The sequence below is a fragment of the Hippocampus guttulatus genome, chromosome 5 (genome assembly GCF_054856545.1).
Source record: "Hippocampus guttulatus isolate MCC_2025c chromosome 5, RoL_Hgut_1.0, whole genome shotgun sequence".
Lineage (NCBI taxonomy): Eukaryota > Metazoa > Chordata > Actinopteri > Syngnathiformes > Syngnathidae > Hippocampus > Hippocampus guttulatus.
In genome coordinates, this window is record NC_141265.1 from 22,903,088 (window position 1) to 22,917,771 (window position 14,684).

The window sequence follows — 14,684 nt, forward strand, 5'->3', positions numbered from 1 at the left end:
CATGTCAATATTAAAGCAATCAGTTGACTTTTTATTTTTAAAAGTTTTTATAATATTTGATACTTCTTCTTGTTTTACAGCAGTAAGGAACATCGTGGAGGAGTTTTTTTTCTACATATCTATCTATTTCAAACAAGTTTGTTGGATCAGGAATTTGTTTTGCTAGGTTACTGCCGATGTTGACAAAATACTCATTAAATTCAGTTGCTATTTCTGCAGTTTTTTTCCAAAATAGTATTTTTGCCTTTGATAAAATACTCTGGATAATCCATTTTTTTAGGACTATTTCTGATTACTTGGTTAAGTATCTTCCATATTTCTTGTGTGTTACTTTTATTCTGCTCTAATAGTGCATGATAATGATCTCTTTTACTGGTTCTTATAATATTTACTAGTTTATTTTTATAGGTCTTATATATTTTTTCTGCTTCTTCAGTTCTCAATTTTAAAAACAATTTATATAAATTGTTTTTCTTTTTACATGCGTTTTCTATGCCTTTCGTTATCCATGGCTTACTTGGGTCTTTATACTTTTTGGAGACTTTAGTTAATGGAAAATGTTTATCATATAAGGAGATTATGGTAGACTGAAATACTTCAAACGCTGTATTTGGGTCTTCGTTTGAATAGACCTCGGTCCAGTTTTGTTTTTCTAGGTCTTGCTTAAAGGCGTCGGTGGAGCGTTGGGTTCTTAGTCTTATTTCTGTTATGCGAGTTGTTGACTTAGCTTTTCTATCAAAATAATTATGAAAAACTGCAAAAACAGGTAGGTGGTCACTTATGTCATTAATGAGAAGTCCACTTTCCATTTTATGGTCAATCTTATTTATAAATATGTTATCTATTAATGTGGCCGTGTCAACTGTTATTCTGCTAGGTTTCAGGATTACTGGGAAAAAGCTGTTGCTGTACATAGTATTTATGAAGTCGGTTGTTTTTTTGTGTCCATTTGGGTTTAATAAGTCAATGTTAAAGTCACCACATATTATTCGTGTTTTCTTATCGTTGTTGTAACTGAGCATATCTGTTAGTTTTTTATTGAATGTGTCAATACATGATCCTGGTGTCCTATAGATGCAACTTATGATGATATTTGATGCCTTTTTATTATGTATTTCAATGGTTAGACATTCCATTAGGTTTTCTATTGTGTTTGTCAATCTCTCGATTTTACTGCATTTAAGTGCTTTGTCTACATATATTGCAACCCCCCCTCCTTTTTTGTTTTCCCTATTAGTTGCAAACATTTCATAACCTTCTATTTCCATTTCAGTTGTTTTATCTTCATCAAGCCAAGTTTCTGATATGGCAATTATTTTGAATTTATTGAATTTAGTCAGGTATTCTTTGATTTTTGTGAAGTTTTTATAGAGACTTCTACTGTTTAAGTGTATTACTGAAAGTGCATTTTCCAATTTTATATTAGTGTTGAATTGTTCATCCAGGTAATAGTCAGAGTTTGTTACCCTTTGTTTGTTCTGGAAGAAGTTGTTGTCTGGGTCCAAATTGTTCTCGGGATCGAATGGCTTATAGTCAATATCTTCAAAGGGTTGGAAGTCCATGTTTTTGGGATGTGAATTTCCCGCTCCCACGCGGTCGTCGCTGGCTCCCTCGCGGTCGTCGTTGGTTCTCTCGCTGTCGTCGCTCGCTCTCTCGCCGTCATCACTGGCTCCCTCGCGGTTGCTGGCTGGACGTCTCCTGGGTCCCTCGTGGTCGCTGGCTCCCTTGCGGTCGTCGCCGACTCCCTCACGCTCGCTGGCTGGCTGCCTCCTGGCTCTCTCACGCGCGCTGGCTGGTTGTCTCCCGGCTCCCTCAGGCTCGCTGTCTCCCGGCTCCCTCGCGGTCACTGGCTCCCCTGCTGTCGTCGCTGGTTTCCTCTCGGTCGTCTCTGGCTCCCTCGCGGTGGTCGCTGGCTGGTTGTCTCCCGGCTTCCTCGCGGTCGCTGGCTTCCCTGCAGTCGTCACTGGCTTCCTCGCGGTCATCACTGGCCCCCTCACGGTCGGTCGTCGCTGGCTCCCTCGCGGTCGGTCGGTCTTGAAAAAGTTATTGTCCGGGTCCAAGTTGTTCTCAGGGTCAAATGTCTTGTGGTCAGTAGGGTTGGAAGTCATCAAAGGGTTGGAAGGGTCATCAAAGGGTTCGAAGTCCATGTTTTTGGTATGTGAATTTCCTGCTTCAGTAGGGTCAGAGTTTTTATCTTCGGGTGGTGAATAATTCTCAGTATGCTGCTTGATGGTGTTGAACTCGAGCCTGTTGTGTTGGAGTACTGGTGCGGGGGTGGACGATAAGTTTGTCATGTCTTAAGTAGGCAGTTTCCCCTCTGTCACGTGCAGCTTTTAATTTTGGGAGGAGCTCTTTTCTTTTTTGTCGTACGGCATCTGTAAAGTCTTCGTTGATGTAGATGTTGGAGCCTTTTAAGTATTTTGCTTTTTGTAGGATCCTTGATCTGTCCTTGTATTTGAGAAATTTCACCACAACTGGCCTCGGACGAGGTCTTCCAGGTTCTTGTCTTCCTGTGCGGTGAGCTCTCTCCACCTCAATTTGCCCCTGTATCAGCAGCTTCTCCTTGAGGATTTTTTGAACTTTTTCCTCTGTTTCAGTCCCCGGTTTTTCCTCAATTCCATCAATTACCAAGTTGTTTCTTCTTGACTGTCCTTCCAAGTAGTCCATCTTGTCTGTTAATACAAGCATGCCGTCACATATTTTGTAGAATTCTGTTTGCATGTCTTTGGAATGGCCAGTTTGACAGATTAGATTTTTTTTAATGTCGTCTACCTCTTTTTGGGTAAAGTTGATGCTGGTTTTTATTTCTTGGACTTCCCTGGTAAAAGTGTCAAGTCGTGAGTTTGTTGAGTCTATTATCATCTTGACAAATCCTTTGAAGTTTTCCTGTTGTTGTTGCAAGAGCGCCGTAAAAAGCTCTTTTTGTTGCTGGAGTAATTCGTTTACTTGAGTGAGGGTCAGGAAATCCTCATCCTGCTTTGTGTCTTGCTTCTGTTTGGGTGGCATTTTGTCGGGTCTCGTTGCTAGCCAGTTGTATGCTAGTTTGTGACGTGTCCAGTGGGCTTGCTGCTGGGTGTTTCTAACGTGGCAAGTGGGGTTGCCGGCTCCCTCACGCTCGCTGGCGTTCGGCTGGTTGGTCTCTGGTGGTGGGTTCCAGCTGCGTAGCGACTTTTCGCAATTAGCTTCCGTGCTAACGTCCGCGGTTAGCTTCCGTGCCTTTAAATGTACTACAGCACATTGTGATTGTGTGCGCCACGTCCAGTCTCTTGTCCTAAGTAGAAGGGCACTGTGTTCCAATTGGCATTGACCAAAAAACGATTGATGGGTGATGAAGGACATGTCACACTATGCGGCAAAATGAACAAAAATTCTGATATGCCAGACCTTTTGTCATCATGGTGACCCATGCGTCTCATGACCAATCGTTGAGTAACAGTACACGGCTACAATGCATTAAGCCAACTCAAAATCGACTCCGAGACATCAGTCGCCTCAAAATTGGGCAACATTCGTTTCGTCTGACGTAAGATATTAAAACGTAAGATACAGAGTTCTTTGCTATGGATAGCACAAGCAATGATGTTAAAAAGTAAAACAAGTTAAGATAAATAATAATCTTATTATTGATTTTGTATGTCGTAGTTTCTTGTGCAGTTGTTTTTCAAGAACAATTTGGCCCGCCAAGCGATGCGGTCTAACCAAACTTGGACTAGACCAGGAGTGTCAAACTTATTTCACATTGTGGGCCACATACGGCCTCGGTAGATGTAAAGTGGGCTGGACCATTAAAATTATACAATACTCTGCTATAAATAACCAAAAGAATGTATTTCCTTTGTTTTGGTCTAAAGAAGCACAATAACATGAGGAAAATGTTGAAATTTAATGAACAGATCTTTTACAAAACATTTCATGAAGCTCCTTAGATGTCCTCAGACAAATGTGCAATTTACTTTTATCATTCACATACCTGTATATGTATTGCAACTGATCCCACTGATTGTACAAAGGCACAGAACTTTAACAAGTAATTGGTATTGAAAAATATAGTAATGCACTTTTAAGATTAAACGAGATTTATTAACAAGTAATTGGTATTAAAAACTATAGTAATGCACTTTTAAGATTAAACGAGATTTATAAAGAAAGGAATTTTTAAGCCATTTACATGTGCATATATAATCTAAATGTAATCCCTGCCTACACCTTACAAAGGTATAGGCAGGGATGTAAGGAAGACATCTACATTATCGGCCGTCTGATAGCAGGTATGCTGCCGTTTGGTGTTAGCATTTTCCTGTTCCATTGCAAAATCCAACCGACGGGAGCAGCTTTATTGGAAGTGAAGAAGCTGCCGGTCATTCTCGATGGTCTAGCGTGAATGTCCAACACTCAGACTCAAGCGGTGACTGAGCTCAACCGCAATTTCGGTTCTGGAGCGTCTCCGTACGATCGACAACAACATGGAGAAGTTGGAATTCTCGCTTCGAAAAGGAATTGAGGATTTGGCTGATCGGCGCCAGTGAAGGGATACAGCTACGGACTCAAGGCCACCTGAAATTGTTGGCGGCCGTCCCTCCAAAACAAACAATGCTATTTGGACCCCTTTCCCCTGGATGGAATGTATGCACGGATGCTAGTGCCCCCACCATCACCCCCCTCCTTCTTGGCCATGGACTGATAAGCCAGGACTGTCTTCATGAGCAGACCTTGACGAAGCAGCTGCGACCTGTTCACGCATACACATACACAACTAGACAATCACACGCGCATACACATCCTTACCATCACCGCCTTCATCGCTCCATTCTTTTTCCCCCGCGACGTAGAATTATCTGCAGAGCGCTCGGTGACCGTGCAGCTGGTCAGATAAACTGCGTCACGGTCGCCCCCCCCCCCTTCACATCCATCCGCCCTCTCATTACATGTTGTGTCTTGTGACTTGTTGTAAGTGTCATATGCTTATTTATGTGCTAGGGTCTTTTTTTATCCTGGACTTAAATTATCCTCAGAAGAGGATAGTTCGAGCGTGGGTTTTTTTTCCCTCTCCCTACCCAGTGTTTTCCTTTCTGAACTCTGACTGTAAATTTCCCCATTGCGGGACAAATAAAGGATATCTTAATCTTAAAATTAAAGAGAGTGCTATAATATGTGTAAAGAATAAAGTATTCACATGTCCTTGATAGCGTCTGCTGTGTTGGGTCTGTCTCAGTGACAGACTGAGGCTGCTGTTGTCTTCTTCTCTGATCTAAACAGTGTTGTCTTTTACTCTGATCAAAACAGTGTGTCCCCCAAGCGGATACTCCATGAATTGCTATGTATTATAAATATTCATTCTGTGTCTTTTATGCATTTTTTTTTCACTTTTAAATTATCCTGCGGGTGTGATTAAAGCTCCTTGCGGGCCAGTTCCGGCCCGCGGGCCGTATGTTTGACACCCCGGGACTAGACCATGGGTCGGGAACCGATGGCTCGTGAGCTCGTGTGATTGCATCTGGCTCGCAGATAAAACAAAATATTCGCGTTTGTTTAATCTCATCCATCGAATTTTTTTTACTGCTCATTTCCTGTTCAGGGCTGCAGTTGGTGCCAGGAGCAATTTTGCTTGTACAATACTGGCCTATGTTGCCGTTGCTGCGGAAACAGGTAAACACCCCTCGTCTCAACCCTCAGGTGGTGTCCGTCCCCCATTCAGCTCAGGTCCTCTGCCAGAGGCCAGGAAGCTTGAGGGTTCTGCGCAGTATCCTTGCTGTTCCCAGCACTGCACAGTTCTGGACTGAGATGTCCGATGTTGTTCCCGGGATCTGTTGCAACCACTCATCTAGTTTGGGGGTCACTGCCCCGAGTGCTCTGACAACCACAGACACTGCTGTCACCTTTACCTTCCATGTTCTCTCCAGCTCCTCTCTGAGCCCTGGGTTTTTCTCCAGTTTCTTCTTTCTGATGTTTCCATCGCTTGGGATCGCAACATCCACTACAACGGCTTTTCTCTGCCCTTTATCTATATCGTTTGCCCAGCCTTAATTTTTGCCATAATCTTAGCTCTCAGGTCAGTTGGTGCCTTGCTCAGCATTTCATTCATTGGGGCTGGCCTTCCAATCTCTGGTATAACCTCCTCCTCTGATCTCCTCTTCACCATGGCAAGGGTCCTGATAAGAGTGTAAGGACTGGTAGTTCATAAAGAACCAATGCCCTTCCAGTATAAAACATCTAAATGTGTGGATAATATAATATGATTTTGCTGGCCAGCTAGACACACATAAAATAGTGCACCTGCAGGATTAAATAGTAACTGTAAAGGACTGTGGGCTTCTAGCCATTAACTCCTTAAACAGTCACTGACGTAGTCACTCTTCTTGTACTACAAATACTGCTACTGGTTACTCTAAAATGGTCCAATGATTTTGTTGTTTACGATGATACTAATGCAGCGTGTTATACCGGAGACAAATTCCTTGTGTGTTCTACATACTTGGCCAATAAAATGATTCTGATTCTGATTCTGATTCTGATTTGCCTAATTGTCGAAATATTGGACCTTTCCTTGTTGGCTTCCTGTTCGAAGGAAGTCTTATTTTGAGGGAATGCGGAAAGGGATAATGGCTTGTTTGACGGTCAATTGATGGTGTATATCAAGGAGTTTTGGATGAGGTTAAGTGGTTTCGCAGATGACAAAATTAAAAGTTTGGAGGTACTTGGCCTGGTTGAGAGTGGTACCGAGGTGAATATTTTAGTTTGTAGAGTTATGTCTGTGATAAGGATATCTGCTTAATTAATCTTTGCATGTGTGTAGATAAGCGCGACTCTTGGCGCGACTCATGGCGTCGTGTTTGTGCTATTTTCTAGCTTTTGCGGTGTAGGGTGTTTGTGCGGCATTTTATGGAATTAACAGGAAACTTCCTTCCACCAGTTGAGCTTCATTATTTCAATGTTGTATGTGTAAAACTGATCATAAGAAAATGGATGAGGAAGTGAAAATAATGATGGTCAGGGGTTAAATTAAAGAGGGAAGATAAGGGAACAGGCAGGTGAGGTTGTGTTCGGGAGGGGCCAGCCAGGCAGCCTCCTCAGCCAGGGTGCTCATGCACCTCACACCTGAGACTCGTCAGCTGTTGCCTATCTGCTCGTTTGGACTGGTATAAATTGACTCACAGACCATTCCTCAGTGCAAGTTTGTGCCGTCACCACGCCAGTGGACTCTTTTGGCATCATCTGCAGTTTCTTGTTCCTTGTGTGGACATTCCCTTGTGGACTCCTCGTGCTTCCCCCTGAGCGTTTAAGTAAGTCCGAGTTTTCTCCCTGAGTTAGGGTTCGTTTCCTGTGGACATTTTCCCTGTGGCTTCTTCGTGATTCTTCCTGAGTGACTTTGCTAAGACTCTTCAATAAACTACGCCAAGTGTTGGCTTCAACTATACCTGCCTGTTGTCGTGCTATTGGGGTCACATCCAAACCCTAACAGGTTGGACACAATGATGCTACGAAAGTAGAGGTCATCATGTGTCTCAACCTAACAAGTATAATCACTGTTTACATATTTTAAACATGTTCGCACCCACATACACTTACACAAAAATTCTTAGTTTTAAGAAAAACCTCCTTCGCGGTTTTTCACTCGTGGCGTCTGGGTCCCGGTCCCCATTAACCGCGATAAGTGAGGGATCACTGTATAACAGCCCAAGACAGTTTCTTGGAACCACACCATTAACTCATTTACACCCTTTGACGTATAAATACGTCAATTAGCGCATAGCCGTTCCCTCCCCATGACGTATTAATACGTCAATCACGTGTTTTCATGGGGGAGGGTGCAAGAGAGTCCGATCACCACAGGATTAGGCTTGACGGCAATGTTAAATAGCAATAGCTTGGCTCTCGACGAAGGCGGACGCTTTTGCTTTCTGCTCCTGTCCCCCACCCCCACCCCACCATTCCCTGCTCGCCACTCAGTCCATGTGCTGTCTTTGTCTGACTTTTCCTAGCCTCCTGTCGTATTTTCATCCTAAAAACAAACATGGAATTGGTTGGCTGGTCTCTCGATGCCATCGACAACATTTTCTCGATGAGAAGAGCAGGCAGTGGGGAGCCTACTTGCCCCTCTGGGACTTTTGCTGCTGGGTACACCCTAGATCCTTGGAGGAAGCGGAGAATGGTGTGCCTGTCAACACTGTCCGTTGAGGATGTGGATGACATCTACATTTTCGGCCTTCCGATAACAGGTATGCTGCTGTTTAGTGTTAGCAGTTTCCTGATCTATTGCAAAATTCCACCGACGGGAGCGGCTCTATTGGAAGTGAAGAGGCTGCCGGTCTAAGGATGGCATAACGCGGATGTCCAACACTCAGACTCAGACTGTGCTCAACCACAAACTGTTGCGGTTTTGGAGCATCTCTGCAAGATGGTCAAGAACTTGGAGAAACTGGAATCCGTGCTCAAATATTGACTGAAATCACGGTTTTGGCTGATCGACGCCACTACAGAGACATAAGCCACGGACTCAAGGCTGTCTTAAATTCTTGGGCAGCCTGCTACCAAAACAACATCTGCTATCTCGACCTTCCCCTGATGAAAGTACGCACGGAAGCTAGTCCCCCACCGTCACCCCCTCCCTCATACATTCCCTTGTTTCACCGTCTTCATTGTTTATGTCTTGTGACCTGTTGTAACTGTCATATGCTTGTGCAGGAGTTTTTTGCCTCACTCAAATTATCCTCAAATGAGAGTAGTTCGAGCGTGGGTTTTTTTTCTCCCCCTCTCCCTCCCTTGTGGTTTCTTTCTGACTTTCGGGTTGAGTGAACCCTGGCGCGTTTTGGCTGCCGATGCTCAACCTGTATTGTTTTGTGTTTTTTGTTATATCTTGAAAGGCGCTTATAAATAAAATGTATTATTATTATTATTATAAAAATGGCCATCGGGTGGCAGTGGTGCAAAAATCAACCAGGATCACGCCGCAGAAGTCGTAGAAAGGGCGTACAATGAAGGAGGGGCGTATGTGGATAGTGGATTGGAACATTAGCAACGAGCAACGATGGAGAAAAGGAAATAACTAAAAAAGATTTTTTTTCGGTATAAAAGCGTCCTCGAAACAAAACAACAAAGGAGATGGTGTTTGTGTGGAAGAGAAAATGACGCTTCGGTCACTAATCGAAAGCGGCACCCGTCAAACGAACGTCGGCCTGCACAAACATGGCGTGCTACACGCGACCCGCATAGCTCACGCCGAGTTTCGAGTTCATCTGATGAAGATGAACTTGCTCCACGTCAGCGATCATCGCCTGGCAGAGCATTTTGTGCCTCCCGATGCCCCACATCGCCCACAAGTCGTCTCCCCGGCGACTTCCAGCGATGACGGCAAAGAGGCTGCATTGCTTTGCATGGCCGACGCCGGGCACACGTCAGCGATTCGTTAGAATCGTCTCGTAAGACGACGGCGAAAACGATGAATTGGAGAGCGATTTGGATCCCGATATGTCGGACGAATATGTGCCTTCGGACATAACGGAAAGCAGCTGAGAGTCCTCGCCAGAGCCGCTGGAACGAGGACGTAACTGCTGACTCGCTTGCAAGTAATCTCGAAACGGACCTGAAAATGAGTAAATCGCTCGCTGAGTTCAAAAACAAATTCAAAAAAATAGTACAAACAACCTACATCAATCAGAGTTAAAATGATAAATTCAAAACATTAAATATAATGATAAATCAGAACTAAGTTGATAAATAGAGAAAGGTATATAAATATCCATTATGAATACAAGAGAAAATTGACACAAGAGTGTCAGGGTGTGGAAGTATATAATCCCGATACAAACCAAAAGTTGTAAAAATATCACGGTTAAGGGTAAAGTATGAGCCTTAATGGAGACTTCTTTCTTCTTACTTTTTTCTTTTCTGATTGATATAAAAATGATTTATTAGATACAATCACATAACGGGGTAGGACTAGATAAGTTTTTTACTTCTTCCTACTCCCTTGAACATAATAACTGTGTTGAATGAAGATTGATTTCTTTCTTTTTACTTTTTTTATCTACCTTATTTTCTGTCAAATTATTACTGTATATATGTTTTATGTTCAATAAACAAACAAACAAGTTCCCATTCAAAACTTCATCACTTCTTATGCCTCCTCAGTCACTTTTATGTACCGCTACATTCCCCGCTATACTATGAAGTTGCCAGTAACACTAATCATTTATGTACGGTTGATGCGTCTCGTAGATGTGGATGAAAATATGCGCTGACTTGCATGTCGCCATAGGTTTAAAAAAAAAAAACAGGACACATTTGGTCCGCTCAGCTCTGCTAAAACCACTAGTGTTAAATTCATATAGCATTTCATTTCAAATTGGATGCTGAGCAGCGTGGAATGAATGGTGTAAATAGCAGTGTGCGAGCATGTATGTGTGTGTGTGAGAGATGTTGAAATGTAAGTGGAAAGCAACAATAAAAAAAATAGAAAAATAAAAGTGTGGTAATTGTACATACTTCTATCCATTACAGATTGTCCAACCAGAAGCCGAAAGATGACGACTCCTCGCTTTGGTGGTGGAAAGAAAGGTAAATAAAATTATTGTACCTCACTCTGCAGCAAGATATATTTGCAACTTTTTATGTTTCTATAATTTATAGGTCGTGCATCTGGACGTGGTGGGATGAATCGATGTGGTGACAAACTGGATGGAAGCCAAAAACCATCTTCTCCACAGCTGCACTTTTGTTCATAGTTCAATAGTTTTGTTGTGTGCAAATAAATTATTTTGCTACAAAAACATTATTTGTAATGTTCTTTTGTAGGAGGAACACATTATTGAGGTATTTGAGCTGCCACAAAAGCAAAAAATAGTGTAAAACTTGAAATGATGCTTGAAATGCATGCTTTTACAAAAAGCTCATTTTCTCTGGATTTCTGCAGAAAATCGGCCTTTTCCATAAAACTTAGCAGTTTTCTAATGCTGATTGCCAACGAACGGAGAAAGATAGAAACAAACTTTTTTTTCTGCTGAAAGAAGAGAGTCTCACCTTTCTTTTCACAGGTTGCATGTATATATAGCCATAGAACAGAAAATTCTGTGGGCCTTGCAAATCAGTCAAAATTCAGTAAAATGTGAGGGATTGAGGGGCTTGCTCCAGTGAAAAGGGGTGGTATTCAATGAGTTAATCTAAGCAGACATCCGCTATTTTAATTTCCTTTTTAAAATTGTCTATAATTTTCCACCTTTTAAAGTGGCCATATTTTATTGTACTCCCCCAAGAGATTTAATGTGATGTGCTTCAAACTTGGGCTGGTTCATTTGAAGATAGGGAAAGGGAATTTACCTAAAGCATTTCATTTCATCAAAGGCTGTTGCCATTGTGACATACCATTAGTCACGATATCAGTTAGTTTTGAAAGTCTAAAAATGTAGAAAACTTATGAAACTTCCAAGATGAAAAGTGTGATGTTTCTTCACTAGCAGTGAATGCAGGAACAGCAATTTGGTTTTCTAGATATGTTAATGCACGGACAATGTGTATGAGGGATTATTTCCGATGGGTTTGTGATGCCAAGCAAAACTAAACAGGAGTTAAAACCGACAGCGAATATAAGAGTAAAGATAAGTCAGGTTATTTTATTTGCATAGCTCTTTGTCACAAGAGTCTCAAAGGGCGTCACGGGTTATTGGTTGAAAATGATTGGTGACATGCCATGAATCAAACCCCCAACTGGATGACCCCATTTTAGGGAAAAAGAAGAAACCTTGAGAAGAGACCACAGATGAGGTTTAAAAATCTGTGAAAACGCATGAAACTTTGTACGTCTGACATATATGTCTGAGGTTCATTGTGCCATTTTCAAAAATTTCAATTTGATTGTGCCAGGTCCGCCATAGCTGCTCGCAACTCAAGTTCAATTTAGTCATTTCATTTGAAGGTGCAAGTCATGCCAGCCACTGCAACGATTATTCATCCTGTAAATTGGCGGTGGAGCACCCGTCTTCAAAATGAAAATCCAACAATGCATTAATGTCCGTGTCATTCATGGTTGGGCTTTCGTTTTGAAGTGGGCCCTTTGGTGCATGTGTTGTGATCTCTTGCCGTGGCAGCTGGTTTGACTTGCATTTCACCATGAAAAAGTCTTTCAATTTTTCGACTTCTTGTGTCTCCAAAAAAACCCCACTCTTCTAAGTAAAACATGTTAAGTGCTTTATTTTGAAATGTAAAAAAAGTTCCCCAAGATGTTTTTATACCATTCATTTATTTATTTATTGTACATATCTTTTAGTTATGAATACATTTTTTTTCACTCAATGTAAAACTTTATGGAATATAATTTATTATCGAAAGTGGAGCCTGCAGAGGAAGATGTTATATTTTTGTGAGAAAGGGTGATTTACTGTTTTGTTGAAAAAGTCCTTTTACAGTGCATCACCGATAAATCCACCCGTTCTTTTCAATTAGTTTCATTTCAAAACTTTTATCAGTGGTGGGCATTTCAGTAAATTTCATCCGTATTCCATCCGTAATTCACCAGCGACGGCTGGCCCGCTAGGCGGTGATTATCCGTCCGTTATTATTTCAGGCCGGCCCAGTCCGTCAATCGTCAGTCCATCATGCCGTCATCGTTATTTTAAATGCCTTTATCAATAAATGACAGTTTTGTCACCACTTTTTTAGGAGCATCAGTAAAAAAACTATTTACAAGGGTAACTGCACACAATTTTATTCTTTGGACAACATTTTATACACACACACACACACACAATTCTTATACTATTACTGCTGCTGCTCCTGCTTCCCCCTCCCCAAACTACCCCCTTGTTGCTGGCGTATCCCAACAGGGACACGTTCCCCTTCAGGCAGTGGTCTCCAACCTTTTTTGCGCCACAGACTGGTTCAAACAAGTACATGCTGGGATGGGTGGATGCATGATGGAAAGATGACACGATTGATGACTGCTTTGTCCAGTGGCTGTACGTCGACACAGTAGCGGCTGAACTGCTGATGTGTCGTCAGCCTGCACAAACTCCTCGTGCATTAATTATCATGTGTTCCACAATATAACTTGGGTGCTACTTGTTCAAATGATTCAACGCGATTGACGTATTGCTAACTTTCCTTGGACAATGGCTTCATTTACTCCATTTGGCTCTGGAGAAAGCGCCACACAAGGAACGGTGTTGAACAATCTTGTTGAAATAGTTTCATTTTGGGAAGATTATGCCAAGTCTAGTCTAGCTGTCCATCAGCTGCGCGTTTGGTCATTTTTTGACTTCTTGTTCCTTTACTTTGTGTTCACATCTGAAACTTGCAAACCAAAGTAAAGAAGCAAAATCTGGTCTCCGATCAGCTGCCGTCACGCACATTTCTGCCGCGTCTGATGCTCAGTCACTGAGCACAGCTAGCCACCGGAATCACAATTCTTGATCATTTTTTGCGTCTCTCTTTTCTGTGTGGCCTGGTACCAAGTGGCCTTTGGACCACTGTTTGGGGATGACTTCCTTGAGCGACACCAGGTTCTGGAAGTTGGCACTGACCAGGGCGTCCCTCTTCAGCCTGAGGATGTCTCCCAGCATGACATTCTATCCATGGAGAAGGCTTCCCACTGGAGCTTCCAGAAGTGGAGAGCTCGTGACAGACAAACATTCATTGTAAATGGTAAATGGGCTGTTACTTTCAGTATAAAACGCTTTTCTACTTTTGGTACTCAAAGTGCTTTACACTGTTTCTGCATTATGTACTGATGACGCAGTATCAGGAGCAACTGGGGGTTCAGCGTTTTGGTCAATGACACTTTGACAAGGTCACAATGGCCCTAACTTCTGCGTTGGGAGACGACCATTCAACCACTGAGCCATACGAAAGCCAGCAGGCTATTGATATGACTCAGCACAGTCACGCAGAAATTTCCATCGAAGGCGCCAACATGTGCTGCAAAACATTTGTTGAAGGTTGTCTTTTCTTTTCTGATTAGTGACCATTCGAGTCAAGGACAAAAATCGCTTGTGTCGGCGCTTATTCCGCCAGTGTCTCAAAGTTTCCATCAATCATCAGTCCGGCAGCGAAACAGGAGTTTGTCAAGAACGGACCTTCGGTCGGGACTGAGAAACTGCCCACCACTGATACATAAGTACCCGGTACTGTATATGAGGTAATCCTTTGTCTAATTAAAAAAACCTCTCCAGTACCAGCAGGTACAATTCAAGCCTGCGGCAATGAGAAGAATGACTAGCAGAGTGATGAGTAGACCAATTGCAATGACGGTCATACTAATGGCCCAGATATAAGTCTTCTTGGATAAGTCAATCAAGGGTGACATGAGGGCCAACCGTGCCCTGCTCGCTCGCTGACGGTCCTGCGGTGGGTACCGAGCCAGGTTGATACTTTCCATGCCAAGTGAACGAAGTAGACATGCCCTCTGGTGGCTCAAGCGGTCAAAGGTGTGTTTGCCATGATAGAAGCCCATACCGCTCTGACCTACAAAATGAAGCAGTAATAATCTCACACAAAGTACCGGTATAGAGTGGTGCAAAAAACAATTATTTACTGCAATCCTGCTAACAGAAGTACAAATAATAATGTTACTGAGGTCTAGTTTAGAAATGTTGTTTTGCTGTCTTGATTTTATCTGCAAATGCCTTCCATTGTGAAACAGCCACGCTTTAAGAACTCCTTTTAAATGTATAAATTATTGATGATTTCAAATTTTA

The 14,684-nt window shown here is 42.5% G+C and overlaps 1 protein-coding gene across 1 annotated transcript in view; it reads right to left on the minus strand.

The window, feature by feature from the left end:
• Positions 1 to 12,038: 12,038 nt before the first annotated feature.
• The window catches only part of LOC147205559 (aldehyde dehydrogenase family 3 member A2-like), a 36,441-nt gene continuing 33,795 nt past the window's right edge, over positions 12,039 to 14,684 (minus strand). The window contains exon 11 of the mRNA XM_086111292.1: positions 12,039 to 14,451. Within this exon, the coding sequence (XP_085967418.1) occupies positions 14,138 to 14,451 (314 nt within the window). The 3' untranslated portion in view covers positions 12,039 to 14,137. The remainder of the gene's footprint in view (positions 14,452 to 14,684) is intronic.